Source organism: Hemitrygon akajei, chromosome 2, assembly GCF_048418815.1.
Source record: "Hemitrygon akajei chromosome 2, sHemAka1.3, whole genome shotgun sequence".
In the NCBI taxonomy this organism is placed as follows: domain Eukaryota; kingdom Metazoa; phylum Chordata; class Chondrichthyes; order Myliobatiformes; family Dasyatidae; genus Hemitrygon; species Hemitrygon akajei.
This window is the reverse complement of record NC_133125.1, coordinates 142,464,762-142,486,023: the sequence shown is the minus strand read 5'-3', so window position 1 is coordinate 142,486,023 and position 21,262 is coordinate 142,464,762. Positions and strand designations below refer to the sequence as shown.

Here is a 21,262-nt window from a genome sequence, read left to right as displayed (position 1 = left end):
GAGATCCTTGATCTGAACTTGAAAAATTGACTGTCCATTTCCCTCCAAAAATTCTGCCTGACTCAGAGTTCCTCCAGCTTGTTGTGTTGCCCCAGATTTCCAGTACTGGCAGTCTGTTACTCATGTCTGACCAGATTTGACTGCATTCCAGACTGAAGAGAAAATTGAATGTCTCCAGGACTGGAAGATCAGAATTAGGTTTATTATCAATGACTTGGATAGCATGAAATTTGCTTTTTTCTGACAGCAGTTTAATACAAAGACAAAATTACTATGATTTACAAAACTATCATGCAAAAAAAAAAGGAATAGCAAGGTAATGTTCATGAGCTATTCAGAAATCTAATGGTAGACGGGAAGAAAAGCAGCCAGTGAGGCGTTAGTGGAATGATTCTGAATGTCAGTCACTTGTACAAATTGTGCAGTGTAATAGGATAGTGCATTGTCTGCTGCTTTGGATTCTCTGGAATACACCAAGCAGAGTGCATGGTACAAGCCCCTCGCTAACAATGCAAGACAAATACCAAACCCGCCAATATTGTTGTTTTAGGGTGATTGGTACAGAAAAAGATCAGCAAGCCACCTGAGAGAGGAGACAGGAACAGAGAAAGTAAAGTATTGGATCCTTGCGTAGAGTAGATGTGGAGCAGAAATCTGATAGAGGACATCACATGAGTCAGGCAGCGTCTATGGAGGGAGATAGGCACCCAATCTTTTGAGTTGAGACCGTCTATTTGAACCATTTGGTCCATTGTTGTTCCAGGTTCTATTATCTGCATCTTGTGTCCCCAGGCTTGGAGGTGGGCTGGGAATTAAAGGAAAAGAGAGTAACTCTATTCTCGAGATGGAAGGTTGAATGTGACAGCCAGTCACCTGATTCTCTGACAAACAAGTAGACTAGGTTGTGAGGACCAGATGGGTTTTAATTGCGTTTGATTAAACTGTGATCTTTGTCTTTTTGTTTCTAGCTATTTATAACTGCAAAATTTAGCTGCAATTCATTGCCAAAGGATTAGAAATAACAGGAAGCAGCCTCTTCCACTCTGCCTGTTATGCCAGACTCATTACCTGTGGATTATTACCTTCTGTATATGTGTCCCAGTTTGCTATGAAGCTTGAATGTGGTGACCTTTTGCCCAAAAGTGATTGTTGACAAACTTTTCTTTTATTTCCCAGGGTGATAACTCGTATGTGAAAGATCGCTGGTGTGTGTTTGATGGTTTCATGGTCTTCTGCCTCTGGGTGTCCCTGGTTTTGCAGGTGCTGTCCAATGTTGTCTGCTCAATTAGGAAAATTTCTTGTGGTGCTATGAACGTAATTCAAACAAATTCCAACCCTTTTCTCTTTAGGTCTTTGAAATCGCTCAGATTGTCGATCAGATGTCCCCACTTAGCATGCTGCGGATCCCAAGACCGCTCATCATGATTCGAGCGTTTCGAATCTACTTCCGATTTGAACTTCCCCGCACTAGGATTACAAATATTTTGAAGTAAGAGCAAAAGATTTGCATTTCCCTAGATTCCTTCCCATATGTTTCAAAGCTCTGCAGACAATAAAGTACTTTTGATGTGTGGGCACTGTAACTCCAATTACTTAGGTGGCATAGCAGCTAGAGCTGCTCCTTGTTGCTCCAGAGACCTACGTTCAATCCTGACCTCCAGTACTGTCTCTGTGTAGTTTGCATAGTTCCCGTGACTGCGTGGGTTTCTTCATGGTGTTCTGCGTCCCTCCCACATGCAGGCAGGTTAATTGACTGCAGTAAATTGCCCTCAGTCTGTGACATGAATCTGGGGTCAATTGATGGTGGGAGTAAAATGGGAACAGTGTAATCGGGTGGTTGATGGTTGTCACAGACTGAGCTGAATATGGCAACACGGTTATGAACTGGTAATCCACTGGAAAGTTGAATAACGTACATATTCGGAACATATTTGAGCTAAACTGAATATGAACACTTTCGATTTTTCTGTTTTTGCTTGTTCTTGTTGCCATTTGCATGATTTTATTTTTGTGTGGGGGGTGATGTTCTTATTGCTGTTTCAGTGATTTGTTTTTTTTATGTGTGGGGGGTGATGGTTTTTCTTTGTTTTCTTGGCTGTGTGTGGAGAACAGACAAATCTCAGGGTTGTATAGTGCATACATACTTTGATAATGAATCCACTTTGAATCCATTGAAGTACTATCTGGGGATGGGGGATATACCTGCTCTGAATTCCTTGGAAATTTCTTACAACTTCAGAAAACAGATAGCTCTTCGGCTGAACAACCTCCCCCTTCCTAACCCAAAAGCAGCTGACCTGAAAGGGGTCTACACTCCTGCCTGCAGTATTAGTTACCACCCTTACATTATTATGTAAAGCAAGTACAGTTGAAAAATTTGTTTTGCATACCATTTACACAGATCAATTCATGATGCAGTCCATTGAGGCAGTACAAAAAGGTAACAGGTGCAGAATAAAGTATAACAGCTACAAAGAAAATGTAGTGCAGGCAGATAATGTGTGAGGTCGGTGGCATACTAGCGAACCATTCAGTAGGATAGCAGCTGTATTTGAATCTGATAAGTACTTTCAGGCTTCTATAGCTTCTCCCCGATGAGAAGAGAAAATGTCTGCGGTGGATAGTCTGTTTGATTATGTTGGCTACTTTGCCAAGACAGCAAGAATTATAAACAGGGGAGACTGGTTTCCGTGAGCAGGACTCGAACCCAGGGCCAACTATCTGACGGAGCCGAGCAGGTCTATTGCAGAACCATAAGGACTCCAGAGTGATTGCTGGGTTAAAAGTGAGATGCCACATTAATATTCATTGTCTGCTTTTCTTGTGCTCTAGGCGATCAGGAGAGCAAATCTGGAGTGTCTCCATCTTTCTCCTCTTCTTCCTACTCCTGTATGGAATTTTGGGTGTCCAGATGTTCGGCACCTTCACCTACCACTGTGTGACCAATGACACTCAACCAGGGTGAGAAGTCTCTCCGGCCGTCGCTTCTCAAATTCGTCTTTTTCTCATATGTTTTGGTGCGATGAAGAACTTGCAGAACACAGATGTAGATAAGCAGCATTCACAGTAAAAAAAAAACATAAATTGTACACACTTTTTTACAAGATGGATTGCAATTAGAACAAAAAATTTTACTTGCTTTCATGTTGATCTCAGTCAAATTTATTAGTAAATAACTACTTAAACTGCAATGAATTTAAACTGACTTTCATAAGATCGCATATGCAGCTTCATAAGACTACTGTACTGAAACAAGGCCAATTTATGCCAGTTCCCTTGAATCCTCTTTCTTCATCTTATCTATCAGTGTCTCTCTCTGTCCTTTCCTTGCATATGTTTGTCCAGTCTCCCCAGAGAGCATTGGTACTAGATTCTCCTTGAGCAAATGAGTTCCACATTCTTGCCGTCACCTTGGTGAAGAAGGTTCTGAATTCTGCCACTAATTTCTTGGTGACCACCTTTGTACTGATCTCTAGTTACCTCAGCCTACTATTGAGAACATTTGTTCCTTAACCACCATCATTTTAAAGAAACTGGCCTGTAAACCCAACTTGTCCATGCTCAACAAAATGCCAATCTGAGATGGTCCCATTTCTCTTTGTTTGGCCAGTGTCCCTCTAAACCTTTCCGATCCTTGTACCTGTTTTTTGAAATGTTGCATTCGTATCCACCTCTACTGGCAGCTCGCTTCACATGCTGACCATTTTGATTGAGGAGAGAAAACTGCCTTTCAGATATCCTTTAAATCTTCCCCTTCCACCCTAAACCTGTACCCTGTTATTTTAAACTGCCATACCTGGTGGGGAAAAAGGACTTGTCTGCCCTCCCTGTGCTCCATGACTTTATAAACCTCTTAAGATCACTCCTCAGCTTCCTTCATTTCAAAGAAAACAGTCCCAAAATATACAGTTGTTCCTTAAAAATCAAGCCTTCCTGTGCCAGCAACATTCCTCATTTAGGGTGGACTGGAAATTCTGCCACCGTAACTTTGATATGAGATGAGTCTCTAAAACCAAGTAGAAAGACAGAAGGGGTTTCCACTTTCAAAATAACTATCAATTACCAAATAAATAGTGCAAAACAAATCAAGGTAGTGCCCATTGATTCATAGACCATTCTGAAATTTGATCACAGGAAGGAGAAGCTGTTACTGAATCATTGGAAGTTGGTCTTCAGGCTCCTGTATCACTTCCCCAATGGCAGTACGTGAAGCAGGCATGTGCTGGATGGTGAGGGTCTTTAGTGATGGCTGCAGCTTGCTTGAGACATTGACTCTTGAAGATGTCCTCAATGGTGGGAAAGGTTAAGATGAAGCTGGCTGAGTCTACACCCTCTGCAGCCTCTTGCAATTCTGTGCTTGAAGCCTCCATACCAGTCAAAGGCTTTCCACCACAAATCAATATACAGTGCCTATATTTTTAAAAATTCCCCTCCCCAGAAGCTTTCATATTTTGTTTTACAGCATTGAAGCACAGTGGATTTAATTTAGCTTTTTTGACACTGATCAACAGAGAGGCTCTTTTGTGTCAAAGTGAAAATAGATCTTTTCAAATAAATACAAGTATAATAAAATACAAATAATTAAATACAAATACAAAACACATAATAATTGATTGTATAATTATTTGTCCCCTTTAATATGACACACCAAATCATCACAGGTGCAGCCAATTAGTTTTAGAAGGCATGTAATTAGTTAAATAGAGATCACCTGTGTGCAGTCAAGATGTTTCAGTAGATTGTAGTAAAAGTACACCTGTATCGGGAAGGTCCAATTGCTGGTGAGTCAGTATCCAGGCAAAAAACTACACCATGAAGACAAAAGAACATTCCAAGCAACTCTGAAAAGAAAAACACAAATCAGAAAATGGATCCAAGAAAATTTCCAAGTCACTGAATATCCCTTGGAGTACAGTTAAGACAATCATCAAGAAATGGAAAGAATATGGCACAGCTGTAAATCTGCCTTGAGCAGACTGTCCTCAAAATCTGAGTGACTGTGCAAGGAGTGTACTAGTGAGAGAGGTCACCAAGAGACCTATGACAACTCTAGAGGAGTTACAAGCTTCAGTATCTGAGATGGGAGAGACTGCACATACAACAACTGTTGCCTGGGTGCTTCACTAGCTGCAGCTATATGGGAGAGTGACAAAGAGAAAACCGCTGTTGGAAGTAAAAAGCCTCACGTGTAATCTCAGCTAGAGTTTGCCAGAAGGCATGTAGGAGACTGAAGTCAGCTGGAAGAAGGTTTGATGGTCTGATAAAACCAAAATTGAGCTTTTTGGCCATCAGGCTAAATGCTATGTTTGTCGTAAGCCAAGCACCACACATCATCAAAAACACACCATCCCTACCATGAAGGATGATGGTGGCTGCATCATGCTGTGGGGATGCTTCACTGCGGTTGCCCCTGGAAGACTTGTGAAGGTAGAGAGTAAAATGAATGCAGCAAAATACAAGGAAATCCTGGCGGGGAACCTGAGGAACCTGATGCAGTCTGTAAGACAGCTGCGATTGGGAAGTTAGTTCTCCAGCAAGACGATGACCCCAAGCATAAAGTCAGAGCTACACAGGCTTAAAAACCAGAAAGTTAAAGTCCTGGAGTGGCCAAGTAAGACATTAATCCAATTGAGAATTTGTGGCTGGACTTGAAAGGGGCTGTTCAGTCACAATCCCCATGCAATCTGACAGAACTTGAGCAATTTTGTAAAGAAGAATGGTGAAAAATTGCAGTGTCCAGATGTGCAAAGCTGTTAGAGACCTATCCACACAGACTCAAGGCTGTAATTGCTGCCAAAGGTGCATCTGCTAAATACTGACTTGAAGGGGGTGAATACTTATGCAATCAATTATTTTGTGTTTTATATTTGTAATTAATTTAAATCACTTTGAAATCTGGTTTCACTTTGACATGAAAGAGTATTTTTCTGTCGCTCAATGTCAAAAAAGCCAAACTAAATCCACTATGATTCAATGTTGTAAAACAAGAAAACATGAAAACTTACAAAGTGGGGTGAATACTTTTTATAAGCACTGTAGGTTTTCAAAAATCTTTGGTAACATACCAAAACTCCTTAAATCTTAATGAAGTGGAGCCAGTGGCATGCCTTCTTTGTGAATTAATCAATAGGTTTAGGATTGATCCTATGAGACGCTGACACTCAGGAACTTGAAGGTGGTCACACTTTCCACCATTAACCTCTCAGATCAAAATCTTCAATTGTTTATTGTTATTCTACAGTACATGAGTGTAAAAGAACAAAATGGTTAGTAGTCCGGATCTGACGCAGCAGTCAAAAGAAATAAGCCTAAAGAATACAATAAAAACACAATAAATATAAATATAAAAGCAATTCTATAAAACACAATATAGGGGTATATACACAGACTTGATTGTATGTAACACTAAGTGATGTGTATGTAGTGGTGATAGTGTGGGTTATTGGGTGAAGATATGTTGATTAGCTTGCTGGCTATGGGGAGGTAATTATCTTTGAGTCCAGTGGTCCTGGTGGTGTTGCATACCCCTGTCCTTGATGGGAGTTGGACAAACAATGCATAGGCAGGGTGTCTGGGATCCTTCATGCTATTGCTGGCCTTTTCCCATGATCTTTATGTACAGTCGGCCTTCCTTATCCGCAGATTCCGCATGCGCAAATTCAACCAACCGCGAATCGCGAAAACCCAGAAGTGCTCTTCCAGAACTTACTGTTCGAGCATGTACAGACCTTTTTTCTTGTCATTATTCCCTAAACAATGCAGTATAACAACCATTTTACATAGCATTTACATTGCATTAGGTATTATAAGTAATCTAGACATGATTTAAAGGGAGGATGTGCATGGGTTATTGTGCATCGGAATCGAAAAAAATCAGAAGTTCTCTTACTAAGTAAGTCTGAACAGGTACATCTGGTATTATTTAGCGTCAGTTAGTCAGACGTTTGTCTTAGTATATAGTATATATTTTACCTTTCTATGCATATAAAACACTTAAGAACGTATGTTTCAGTGCCGGGCTCGTGGAAGTTCCCGAGTTCGATCCAGTGACAGACGGCTCCTGAGTGCACTCTCCACCATGCCGGGTTGATGTGGAGGATCAAAAACCCAAAACCCAATAATTAAACAACTGCGTTGCATAGTAATAATTGTAGTTTTCATCAGGGCAGAGCCTTTCTCACTTTATCCTGTAAAATTGTTCCGATCGTTAACTGACATAGCCTACGCTTTTCCAATGACCAATGGTGTTTCACCTCCTTCCGATCGCTTTATTATTTTCACTTTATATTCAATCATGATTGTGATTGTTTTCGTGAACAGAAACACTACGGATTCAGAGTTCTGCCACCGAGTCCTAATGTCCACCGCACTGAGACAGGTTAAATAAGGTCTGGGGTTCCGCTGGGTCCCAAGGTCCACCGGATTAAGACAGGTTGAATAAGGGACTTGGGCATCCACGAATTTTGGTATCCGCAAGGGGTCCCGGAACCAATCCTTTGCAGATAAGGAGGACCGACTGTATATGTCCTTGATGGTGGGTAGATTGGTACTGGTGATGTGGTTAATAAATCTAGTCAGAAATTTAGGAGAGCAGGGGCAGGGGAGATGTGGAACTTGCTTCCATGATGAAGAGCTGAGGTGGTGGCTGGATAACACTGAGAAGATGGAGGTTGTGGGAGGAAGCATAAACACATCTCAGCCAGCTGACTGCCACTGAGCTCTTTGTTCTTCCTCTGTCCTGTAAGCCAGCTCACAACCCAATCTGCTGCTTGTCCCCAGATTCTGAATAAATCCAGCATGAAACTTCTAAGTGTTTGAGAGACTGAGGAGAATGTGGAATTTGCCTCACAGGGAGTTGTTAAAATGAAGGGCAGAGTGGGTTTATGGGGAAGCCGAGTAAAAGTTTGAGGGAGACGAGTGGAGTGAGGTAGTGATGGTGGAAGATGGAGAGGGTTAAGGGTAAATGCTAGTGAGGGACAGGACCATGTGTACTTTTGGTGTTCCCTAATCAAGGTTGGTGATCTATATTCTTCAGTTATAAACCTCCTCGTTAAATCGATTTTTGTCCTCAATGTGAGATCACTTTGGTGTGAATTTGCAGGAACGTTACCTGGAATAACTTGGCCATCCCAGACACCCACTGCTCACCAGATGGAGCGGGGTACCAGTGTCCACTGGGCTTTAAATGTATGGACCTGGAAGAACTCGGCCTGACCAGACAGGAGCTAGGCTACAGTGGATTCAATGAACTTGGTCAGTCCTAAATTTTATATTGTTCACTGGTACCTAACAAGGTTGGGCTTCACTAGTCTGGGGCTATTATCCCTTGGAACAGATTGCATTTATTCCTGTGAAATAGTTTGTAAATTTTTTTTAAAGTGTGTAACTTTATTCAATGAGGGGAATGTGTCGTAACCCTACAGGGGCAATCCTTTACATGGGGCAGTTCCTTGAGATTAAATCCTGATCATTCAGAAGTGCTCAGTGATCTTGCCTTCCCGATATGCAAGTCTCAGCGGCTTATCTTCAGGGCCAAGTCATTGAACTGTAATGAAGATAAAGGAAGCAAATCCATTGAATGGTTTCCTAGTACGATATGAAATCTTGGCCTCACATTCTACCTCATTATGACTTTACATATTATTGTCTACCTGCACTGCACTTGTCACTGGTGCACTTTATTCTGCATTTGTTACTGATTTATCTTGTACTGCCTTAGTGCCCTATTTAATGAATTGATCTGAATGAGCTTTTTACTGTACATGTGATAATAAACCAATTCCAATCACACAGGGTGATCACCTCTCAGAAGTGGAGAATGTCAGAAAGTTTATTTTAAAAAATGTAAATATAAAGTCAATACTGCAATAGCCTCACCCATGTGGTAACTCCAGTCACTTTACTCTGCTGCTTGTGAAGAGTATTTGCTGTAAATTAGCTACAGAAATTTCCACATTACAGCAGCAAGTGCTTACTTTATGATTACAAATTTAATTTTGATTACTAATTTAATATTTTTGACACAACATTGTGGGCCACAGGGCCTGTTCCTGTGCTGAACAGTTCTATGTTCTACCTCTCGATACTTGCAGTTGAGTTTGTGGAAGGTGTTGTAGAAATAGAAGACTGTCTCTGATTTTCTCCAGTGTTGTGGGTTGATTTTGACAGACTGAGTATCTTCTAGTAGTGTGTTAAAGTATCCTTAGGGGAATGGTCTCAGCAGCTGCTGTGGTTAAGTATCAACCACATTTGTCATGTTACATTGAGAAGCTGTTGTATTGGTGTATCTGCTCATTGGATGATCAGCCTTTGCTCACCTTCCAATCAAAACAGAAAACCCAGGAAAGGCGTGACGACCTGAAGGATAAACTCAGCATTTGTTTTTATTTCAGATTCCAGTGTCTGCAGTTTTTAATCCCCCCCCCCCCCCCCCGCCCCAGGACTTTGTTTCCAGGCAGCTTTGCTTTGGAAGCTCAAACTTGGGCTGCATCTCACCACTTCATAGATTGACCTGCAGGTATTCGATGAATTGTAAAGTTCAACATTTCTGCAGCTGAGTTTTCCATTTCATTCAATATTCAAATGTAATTCACCTGAACTCTCCATTCATTTGGAAAATTTCCTTGTTCCAACTTTTCCTTCTGTATTTATGCCAAGTTGATGCAAATCAGACATTGAATTACACAGTGTGTTTCCATTTAGTACATAATGATACTGCAGTAAACTTTTCCTGTTGCTTGAATCGTAGATTAATTTTGTTTGACATGGTTTGAAGATTTTCTCAAAGGCAGGGAATTCTCCAAAACACATTCTGCTCTAAATTTCACTCACAGCTCTTGACCTGGATAGAATTGCTTAGAATACCATGGACCCTGTGATATTTATTGTGTTGGTTTGAAACTTTGGTGCAAAAGTCCTATTCATTGATTTTTTTTTCTTCAGTCTTGCAACCCAGACTGTGGTCTCTGTTCTGACTGGCACTGCACACTGTCTTGGGTTGTGTGAACGGTATTATTCTGAAGGAGAGTTAGAGAAATTGCTCCACTGCTGTCCCCAATAGTGATCCTCCAGTGTCCTGAATTACTGGGTCATTACCAATTAACAGGAACTTTGTGTGCACAAAATGTGAGGTCACGGATATTGTCTACTTTGGCTGTGGAGCACTTAAAGCTTGTAAAAAGCAGCTAGAAATGCAAAGTGTGTATAATTCGTACCAATTCCTCCATGGTACAAGGCAGCTTGAGGTTCTAAAGTGGCACTTGAACCAATGACCGGTTGAGATTCGAGATTCAATATTGTTTATTGTTATTTCCAGTACACAAGTGTAATGGAGAACAATAATTGTCACTCCGAATCCGATGCAGCACAAAAAAAAGAATATAATAAAATACACAATAAATGTAAGTGCATAAGATAACATGTATACATTGTATACACATAAAGTGACACTAGATATAGAAATATCTATACATGACTGACAAATGATAAAGTAATGGTGGTGGAGGGTGGTGTGATGGAGTAGGTTAATGGGTAGAGGTGTTGATCAGCCTTGCTGCTTGGGGAAAATAAATGTTTTTGTGTGTGGCATTCCTGGTGTAGATGCAACGTAGCCTCCTCCCTGAATGGAGTGGGGCAAACAATCTATGAGTAGGGTGGATGGAATCCTTCATGATGTTACTGAGCTTTCTCAGGTATTTTTGATGGCAAGTTGGCTGAGGCCAGTGATGTGTTGGGCAGTTTTGACTACTTGTTGTAGAGCCTTCGTGCGCACCATAATGCAGTTTCCATACCATTCAGTGATGCAGTGTGTTAGGATGCTCTCTGTGCATCTGTAGAATAACGTGAGTATGGATGTGCCAAGTCCAGCTCTCTTTAGCCTCCTCAGAAAGTAGAGGTGTTGGTGAGCTTTTTTGATTGTGTAGCATGTGATCTGGGACCAAGAAAGGTTGTGAAAAGAGTGCACTACCAGCAGTTCAAAACTGTTTGCAGTTTCCACTACTTTGCCACCAATGTAAAGAGGGGTAGAGTGATGTGAGTTCTCCTGAAGTTGGTAACCATCTCTTTTGTTGACGTTAAGGAAGAGGTTATGAGCTTCGCACCAGGCCTCGAGTTCTTCCACATCTGCTCTGTAGACCATCTCATCGGTGAGCCCCACCGCTGTCGTGTCATCGGTGAACTTAACAATGTGATTACTCTGTTGTTTGGCCATGCCGTCACATGTAGCAGAGTGTACAGCAATGGGCTCAGCACACAGCCCTGGGGGCACCTGAGTTGAGGATGATGGGGAGAAGCAGATATGTGTATCCTAACTATCTGAGGTTTGTTGGTCAGGAAGTCCGGCATCCAGTTGCACAGTGGTATATTTAGACTGGGGAGTAGGAGTTTACTCATCAGGGTCTGTGGGAGAATAGCACTGGATGTCAAACTGCAATCCAACATTCTGACATTTTCTTGTTTTCTAGGTGTGTCAGGGCCAGGTGTGTGACAGATGTACCTATCAGAGTGAATGTCCAATGTGATAGGAATTGAGTTTTTGGTATGTGCCATTACCAGCTGTTCAAAGCACTTTGTGATTGGTATCAGTGCCACTGGGCAGTGGTTATGTTCTAAAGGTGTAGAGTGCTTTGGTAGAGGGATGATGATGGCTAACTTGAAGTATATGGGAACAGCAGCCTGGGTGAGTGAAGTGTTGAAGGTGTCTGTGAAGATATCAGTGAGCTGGCATGAGCACTCTTGAGTATTTAACCTGGGATATTCTCTGGTCCTGTACCTTATGGGGGTTGACCAACTGCAAAGTCCTTCTCACGTCTGCTGGTGTTAAATATAGTGGCTACTCACCTGGAATTGGGATTGGTGGTGTTCTGTTGCATGCTTCGAAATGTGTATAAAAGTTGCTTAGAGTGTCGTGGAGGGAGGCGTCACTGGTACAGTCAATACTGTTTCCTTGCATAGTAACACCCTTGATGCCTTGCTGCATATTTTAAGGATTTTTTTTTGGACAAGTGTTCCTGGAATTTTTGTGGAGGTGGTCTTTTCCCTCTTGATGTCTGAGATGAATTTTCTCCTAGCTGCTCTGAGAAATGCTCGATCATGGTTAAACTAAAATTGCAAAACCTTCAGTCTAGACTTCGACTCCAGCCTTTTACTCATTGCCAAAGCACTGAATGAAAGTCTTGATTCCTTGCTTTAGGAGGGAGCACACCTCTGAGTTCAGTCAGGGTTTCTGGTTTGGGCGTGAGATGACTGTTCTTCTGGTACCAATATAGTCTACACACTTGCGGATGTAGCCAGTGACATTGGAGGCATATTCCTTGACCTGTGTCTTCTCTATTTGTTGCGACCTCATCGAACATCTGCCAGTTAGTCCATTCAAAACAGTCTTGAAGCATAAAGATTGCTTTGTCAGGCTTTACAGTGATGGACCTCTTGATTAGTTTCTCCATTTTCAGCAGTCAGTATGTTGGGATTAACATTATGGAGGTGTGGTCCAAGAGGCCAAGATAAGGGCATGGGGTGACTTGTAAGTACGGTACTATGTCTGTTTATATAAATGTAATCCAGCCTGTTTGTTCCTCCTAGTAGCCTGGTTTTGGTGGAATTTGGGGAAAATGTCCTGCAAGTTAACATAGTTGAAATCTCCTGCAATTTTGAAAAGGCTGTCCAGAAACTTGTTTTGTTTCGTGTGGGTGGGGGGAGATGGTAAGGGTTGTAGACAGCAATGATGAACAACAGTGAACTCCCTGTACAGGTTATGTGGCCAGCATTCAATTGTAAGATGTTCAGTTGCTACGGACCATATGATGGCAGACTCCTCCTTCCCCCCCCCCCCCCCCCACCCCACCCCAGCTTGCAAGAAACCAGTGGTCCCTCTGTTCCTATCTAGTCTCCAGTGGTTTACAGTTACAGACATTGTTCTCCGGAGATTCATGAGTCATGGAGGAGTCATTAGGCCAAGTGCTGTCTTATTTGAGAGGAATACACAGATGATCGATGATATCTTCAAGGACTGGTGACGTAAGAAAGCAGCATCCATCACTAAGGATCCTCAACATCTGAGACGTTACCCTCTTTATCATTACTATCATCAAGGGAACAGGTATAGGAGTCTGAAGAACTACACTCAAAAATTCAGGAACAGCTTCTTGCCCACTGCTATTAAATTTCTGAACAATCCGTGAGCACTACCTTGTTTTGTCTTTTGCACTATTTTTGTAATTTATGAATTTTTGTCTTTGCACTGCACTGCTTTCACATTATATGTTAGTGATAATCTGATTCCAAAGCTATTTGGATTCTTTGAATGGTTGTGAGTCTGTACAGCTGAGACTAGGCCCTATATGTGCCTCATGATGGCAAAACCCCTGCCTTTGAAAGAGTGCATTACAAAGCAGGGTTGCCATGGTTACTCTGTTACTATTTTGTTTGGCATTAAGAAAGCAAGGAGCTGTGAAGTACATCATTTAATGCTGGATCCTGGTTAAACTAACATTGCAGAACCTTCAGTCTAGACTTTAGCTCCAGCCTGTTGCTCACTGCCAGGCATTTGAGTGAAAATCTAATTTCTTGTACAGCTGCTCATCCCTTGTTCTGCTGGTCACCAAAGCGGGTGTCTTTGATTAGTTAACGATACTCAACCTTAATCCCCCCAGGAGGATTCCACTGGAGGCTTATTTCAGTACACATCTGGTCAACCCTGTCTACAAGTCAGATCCTTGATTGTTTTGCACTCCTTCACCTCAACAGTGCCGTATTTTATCATTTATTTCGGGAATGTGCTCCTTGTCTAGGGAATGATGAATATTTTATGGGCAGTGTACATGTTGAAAGTTTACCGTGCTGCTCAAAATAACTTGAAGGTTGGCAAAGCCGGAGATCGGGCAGATGCCTCTTTCTTGATTAGAATAGAGGGTTCACAAAGCCATTTGGCAATGCTTTTTCTTTTGATTTTTCTCTCTCCTGCTTTGTGTTACAGTTGTTATGACAGTGCTGAGGGAGTGCTGTACTGTTGGAAGTGCAAATTCTCTTGGGCATGCTTAACCCAAAGCCCCGTCCCATGTAAATTGCTCCTGTGTTTGAGCAGAATCAGGTTTATTATCATTGACATATGTTGTAAAATTTGTTGTTTTTGCAGTGACATTACAGTGCAATACATACATTTTAACCATAAATTAAATTGGGACATAGCCTCAAGATTGGGGGGGGGTAAATTTAGGATGGAGATGAGGCAAAACTGCCTCAACTGATGAATCTGTGAAATTCTCTGCCCAAAGATGCAGTGGAGGTTACCTCAGTAAATAGATTTAAGACAAGGTTGGATAGATTTTTGCATTGTAGGGTTATTAAGGGTTATGGGGAAAAGGCAGGTAGGTGGAGGTGAGTCCATGGTCAGATCAGCCATGATCTTAATGAATGGCGGAGCAAACTCGAATTGCCAGATGGCCTACTCCTGCTCCTATTTCTTATGTTCTTAATTACAGTAAAATATATTAAATAAATTGAGTAAAAAAGAGCAAAATAGCGAGTTAGTGTTCTTAAACTGTTCAAAAATCTGATGGCTGAGGGGAAGAAGCAGTTCCTAAAATGTTGAGTGTGGGTCTTCAGGCTCCAGCAGTACTAGATCACCACTTAACCCTTGATGAGCATCTTCAAAACAACAGATTGTACTTTGTGGGAGTTTGCTGTGCACAAGTTAATAACCCAATGTCCTCTTTCACTCTATTATAATTCAACAGCTGCCTTTAAATGGATTTGTGTTACACTGAAAAGTCCTGTGGAATGCATTGTTTTCTTTATAAAAGCCTTTTTTTAATTGGGCTGTACAGTCCTTGGTTCTATCCTGACCTCTGCTGTCTGTGTGGGGTTTGCACGTTCTCCCTGTGACTGCACAATGCTCTGGTTTTCTCTCTCATCACAAAGGTATTGCGCTGATTGGTTTCTGTAAACTGTCCCCAGCAGGTAGGGGCATGGTAGAATCTGGAGGAGGGGCAGGGAAGAGTTGGAGAATAATTTTTTTTAAAAATAAGGTTGGTGTAAATGAGTGGTTAATAGTAAGTGTGGATTCAGTGCATTGAAAAATTCCTGTGCTGTACCTCAATGGCTCCTTGACTATATTTACACTAAACAAACAAAACCTTATAAGTTGTTCATAGAAGCACAACTGTCTGTTGACTCCAAGTGCTGGAGGAACTCAGCAGGTCAGGCAGTATCTGAGGAGAGTCAAGACCCTTCATTTGCATTGTATCGTCTGTATACAAAGGCTTCTAATGTCATTCCCATTCTACCCCCTCCGTCACCCCATTCACCTGCTTATCCCCTTGCTTCCAACTTTGTATACTGGCTACTGCCTCTCTTTTTTTTTGGTCCTGATGATGAGTCTTGGCCTGAAACATTGACTGTCCATTTCTCTCTATAGATGCTGCCTGAACTGTTGAGATCCTCCAGCATATAGTATTACGACAGCTATCTGTTACTTGGTGATGGCATAGGTAGTTAATGATGTACAGCAATTCACAGAACTTATTACAGATGCTCTTTTCTGAGAATACACATTAGTCACCCACCTGTCAGTCTGTTTGCTGTGAAAGAAGGAAGCTGAATTGTTTTTAAAAAAAAGTCACAAATCGAGTACATATATGGACTTGTCATATGCACAACTCCATGCATGCACAGGTGCAATGAAAAACCCATTGCAGCAGCAGCATGGGCACTAACAACATATACACAAAAATATATATCTTTTACAAGAAATAAAGCACAACAAAAACAAAAAAAGTGATCATAGTCAGTGAACTTGTGGCACAAATCAGTACAAAGGGCTACAATTTGGTGGCCATTACAGAAACATGGTTGCAGAGTGGAGAGGATTGAGAATTAAATATACAAGAATGTCAGGTAATATGGAAGGATAGGTACAAAGGTAAAGGAGGTGGGGTAGCGCTCTTAATTAAGGATGAGATCAGGGTGATAGTGAAAGATGATGTAAGGTCTAAGGAGCAGAATGTTGAGTCCATCTGGGTAGAGATTGGGAATAGTAAAGGGAATAATCACTGGTGGGAGTTGTCTATTGGCCACCAAATATTAGCATTTCAGAGGCACAAGCAATGATCAAAGAAAAATCTGAGGCATGTAGGAATGGAACAGCAGTTATTGTGGGGGACTTTAACTGGGTGAATCTAGTTGGTTGAAGTAGTCTTGAGGAGGATTTAATAAAATGCATCCATGATGCTTTCTTGAACAACATATTACTGAACCTACAAGGGAATGTGCTGTCTTGGATCTGGTTCTGTGCAATGAGACAGGTAAAATTGGTGATCTTGTAGAGATCCTCTTGGAAAGAGTGATCACAGTATGACTGAGCTTCTCATACCAATAGAGGGTGCAGTGGTTTGATTGAAAACCATTGTATTATGCCTAAACAATGAAGACTACAATAGGATAAAGAGGGATTTGGCTAGAATAGACTGGGAACACTGTGAAAGATATTTTTCACAGTGCTCAAAGTGTATTCCAGTTAAAAGCAAGGACAGTAAGTGTGGGGAGAGCCAGCCTTGGATAACTAATGAAATAAAAGAAGGCATCAAGCTAAAAGCTTGTGTGGACAAAGTTGTCAAGAGTAGTGAGAAACTGGAAGATTGTGTTACGTTCCCCAGTAACCGGGTGACTTATCAGCAAAGATAGATAGGTCCGCTGAAGCCTGATGCTACTATTTTCAAATGTTTTTATTTATAAAGGGGCACAAACGTATGGTTAATACAAAACATTCAGATCATATACGTCGTCACAACTCAATCTAAAGCATAGGTATAGTAATAATCAGTCAGAAATAAGCTCTATCGTTGTCTAGGGGTAATGTATTTACTGGATATCTAAAAGTCTTTTGCGGTCACTGCAGTTCCACCAGCTGCCGTCGTTGTGGTGTCGCGTTGGTGCACTTTTGTTAGAAAGAGAGAGAGAGACGGGATTAAACTGTTACCTGACCGGTTTTCCAACCTGGAGGAGTTCGGTTTGTCGGAGCCTCGTTGGGGGAATGAACGCTGATCTGTGGCCTCCCCTGTAGCTAAGCCGTTCTTCCGTTGTGGGGTCGCCAATCCCAGGCAAGGAAAAGACGCACACGAACCCCACCACCGGCTGTCGCTATCAAAACGCTGTCACAGGATTTCTAGCGTGTCTTCTGGTGCGTCTGAAGGGGTCCTCCCCCCCCCCCCCCCCCCCCAGACCCTCCTTTATACTTCCTCACGGGATCGCCGGTGTCAATCTCTCTCTCAACCAGCCCACTTTGCCCGAGGGCTTTACACGTGGTCTTCATGAGACAATAGTCAAAGAGTCGCTTTATTCTGTTTCCCGGGGGAACATGGTCTTCAGCACGTCTCCCCCTCTCTCTCTTGGGTCATTTGACCCCCCCTTGACTAGGGCTCTTGCGAATCTCACAAAGGAGGGGGCTGGGGTCATAACAATTGGAAAAACTTTAAAAAGCAACAAAGAACCACTAAATGATCATTAAAGAAAGGGAAGATAGATGATGAAAATAAACTGGCACAAAATATAAAAACAGACAGTAAAAGTTTTTATAATCATATAAAGCAAAAAAGTGTACATAGGTCTTGGAGGACGAAACAGTGGAATTGATATTGGGTAATGAGGAAATGGCAGAGGCTTTGAATGACTATTTTGTGTTGGTCTTCACAGTGGAGTTCACGTCTAACACGCCAAAGAGATGTTATGGATGCGATGGGAGGTGAGGACCTTGATACAAAGGAGGTAGTGCTGAGCAAACGTGGGCTTGAAGATAGATAAGTCCTCTAGCCCTGATGGAATGCATCCCAGGGTACCAAAAGAAATGGCAGAAGTTATAGTAGAGGCTTTGGTGATAATTTACCAAAATTCTCTGCACTCTGGGCAGGTCCTGGCAGATTAGAAGATGGCAAATGTCACGCCACTGTTCAAAAATGATGTAGGCAAAACGCAGGTAACTATAGGCCAGTTAGTTTAACATCTGTAGTTGGGAAAATGCTTGAAGCTATCATTTAAAGAAGAAATAGCGAGGTATCTATAAATAAATGGATCCATCAGGCAGACACAGCATGAATTCAGCAAAGGTGGGTCCTGTTTGACAAACTTACTGGAGTTTTTTAAGGATATAACAAGTGCAGTGGATAGAGGGAAACAGATAGATTTCCAGAAGGTGTTCGAGAAGGTGCCGCATAAAAGACTTGACCATAAAATAAGGATGCATAGAGTTGGGGGTGATGTATTAGCATGGATAGAGGATTGGGTAACTAATAGAAAGCAGAGAGTTGGGATACATAGGTGTTACTCTGGTTGTCAATCAGTGGTGAGCAGTATATCACAGGTCGGTGCTGGGCCTGCAACTGTTCACGATATACATTAACGATCTGGAAGAGGGGACCGAGTGTAGTGTATCTAAGTTTGCTGATGACACTAAATTGAGTGGAAAAGCAAATTGTGCAGAAGATACAGAGAGATATAGATTGGTTAAGTGAGTGGGCAGGGGTCTGGCATATCGAATATAATGTTGGTAAATGTGAGGTCATCCATTTTGGAAGGAAAAATGGAAGAGCAGATTATTATTTAAATGGTTAAAAAAAATTGCAGCATGCTGCTGTGTAGAGGGACTTGGGAGTGTTTGTGCATGAAACATGAAATGTTGGTTTGCAGGTGCACCAGGCAATCAAGAAGGCAAATTGGACGTCGGCCTTCATTGCTAGAGGGATTGAACTTAAGAGCAGGGAGGTTATGCTGCAACTCTATAGAGTACTGGTGAGGCCGCACCTGGAGTACTGTGTGCAGTTCTGGTCTCCTTACTTGAGGAAGGATATACTGGCTTTGGAGGCTGTGCAGAGGAGGGTCGCCAGGGACTGTACTCACTGGAATTCAGAAGGATGAGAGAAGATCTTTTAGTAACATAAAATTATGAAAGGGTTAGATAAGATGGAGGCAGGAAAGTTGTTTCCACTGGTAGGTGAGACTAGAACTAGGGAACATAGCCTCAAGATTGGGGGGGAGTGGATATAGATGAGAATGAACTGCTTTTCCCATAGAGAGGTGAATCTGTGGAATTCTCTGCCCAATGAAGCAGTGGAGGCTACCTCAGTAAATATATTTAAGACAAGGTTGGATAGATTTTTGCATAGTAGGGGAACTGAGAGTTATTGGGAAAAGGCAGGTAGGTGGAGATGAGTTCATGGCCAGATCAGCCATGATCTTACTGAATGGCAGAGCAGGCTTGATGGACCAGATGGTCTACTCCTGCTCCAGTTTCTTATGTTCTTATGTTAAAGAAGGTAAAGTTTTCAGTTTTCAAACAAAGCCCTGGATGGTCAGGCAGTGTAAGTGCAGAGAAAAACATTCATATTTTAGATTGGTGATATTGTATAAAGGCTCTGAAAGGAAGGAGAGAATGAACGTAGACCATAGAAATCTACAACACATTACAGGCCCTTCGCCCCACAATGTTGTGCCGATCATGTGACCTCTAGAAACTACCTAGAATTTCCCTACCACATAGCCCTCTATTTTTCTAAGTTCTGTGTACCTATCTTAAGAGTCTGCGAAAGGGAAGATCTTTGTTAACATGGGTATCAAAAAGGGTTAAGTGACAAAGGTTTGATGGTGGGACAAGCAGAGGATGACCCAGGCGGAGATCTGGGGGGAAGAAGTGAAGCTACTATCTGAAAATCTATTCAGTGTTAAGTTAATTTAAAAAAAACAAGGTGAAGATGTGTTTGGCTCCAATGGAGGAGACCAAAATGGTCAGTCTGAGTCAGGAAGTAAAGTGGGTGGCAGCTAAAGGTCTAGAATCTGTATTCTTTATATCAAGTCAATTCTGCACCCTCTCTAGCTTAATCACGTTCCTGCTATAGTGTGCCACCAGAATTATGTAATTACATGCTATGCTTTAAGTGCAGCCCAATTAACATTTTATACACCTTTAATAACTTCCAAACTTCTGTACATAGTGTCTTGACTGATGAAGGCAAGTATACCGTATACCACCTTCACCCTGTCTACCATTGTTGCAATTTTCAGGCACCTATGTGCCTGTACCCCAGTGTGTGTTCACTGTGTAAGTTCTGATCTGGTCTGACTTCCTAAAATGCATGACTTCTTGCTTATCTGTTAAGTTCCCACTGCCATTCCTTGGCTCACTTTCCCAAGTTGATCTACATACTACGGTGTCACTAGAAATTCTTCGTTGTCCACTATACCATCAATTTTTGTGACATCTCGGTACAACCATGTTGTACCAATACCTATTTCCTCAGGAGGCTAAAGAAATTTGTTATATTTATTCATGCACCATAACATTCTGAACGGATGCATATCAGCTCAGTATGACAACTGTGCGTGTCTGCAAGAAACTGCAGAGAGTATGGACGTAGCTTAGCACATCATAGAAACCAGCCTCCTGTCTATGGACCCTGTCTGTACCTCTCACTGCCTCAGTAAAGGATCCAGAATAGTCAAAGATCCCACCCACCACCAGCATTCTATCTTTTTTCCCTCCCGTCAGGAGAAGGTACAAAAGCCTGAAAGCGCATTCCACCAGGCTCAGCTTCTGTCCCACTATTATCAGGCTGTTGAGTGGACCTCTTGAATGATCGAATGGACTCTTGGCCTCATTCTACCACATTATGACCTTGTTTTTTTATCATTTACCTGCACTGTCTTCGGTAGCTTTTACATTTTATTCTATATATTTATGGTTTAACCTTATTCTAGCTCAATATATTGTGAAATGATTTAATCTGTATAAATGAAGTTTAAAACCAGCTTTTCACTGTATCTTGGTACATATGACAATAATAAACCAAAACCAATCTGCAAGCTCACTAATCACGCCACCTGCATCCTCACCCAAAGTATGACCGTTAAAACTTCCAGTAAACTTTCCCAGTCATTCAAACTGTCAGTTTATCAGTGATTGGAGGTCTGTGATACCTTGCGTTTGGGGAGTTGGGGAAGGGGGGCTGGATTGGTGGCAAATGTTTGAACCTGTTCCACAAAAATCTGTGACCCTTTAAAGTCTGACAGTGGCTGTTCTGTCTCCATCACTAGGCACCAGCATATTCACGGTTTACGAGGCTGCTTCACAGGAGGGCTGGGTTTTCTTCATGTACCGGGCCATCGACAGCTTCCCTCGCTGGAGGTCGTACTTCTACTTCATCACCTTGATCTTCTTCCTTGCCTGGCTGGTTAAGGTGCTTACCATTCAGTGCTCATAAGGGAGGGGGAAGCTCCCTCA

General features: G+C 41.9%; 1 protein-coding gene across 4 annotated transcripts in view; it reads left to right on the top strand.

Annotated features, from left to right (window-relative positions):
• Window positions 1-21,262, top strand: part of nalcn (sodium leak channel, non-selective) — a 188,577-nt gene that overhangs the window by 11,924 nt on the left and 155,391 nt on the right. For all 4 annotated transcript variants that reach the window (XR_012096255.1, XR_012096254.1, XM_073028810.1 and 1 more), the window contains exons 4-8: window positions 1,177-1,260; window positions 1,350-1,489; window positions 2,833-2,961; window positions 8,102-8,253; window positions 21,076-21,218. Coding sequence is in view for 2 of the 4 variants with exons in the window: in XM_073028810.1 (XP_072884911.1) it covers window positions 1,177-1,260; window positions 1,350-1,489; window positions 2,833-2,961; window positions 8,102-8,253; window positions 21,076-21,218 (648 nt within the window). In the remaining 2 variants the exon portion in view is untranslated. The remainder of the gene's footprint in view (window positions 1-1,176; window positions 1,261-1,349; window positions 1,490-2,832; window positions 2,962-8,101; window positions 8,254-21,075; window positions 21,219-21,262) is intronic.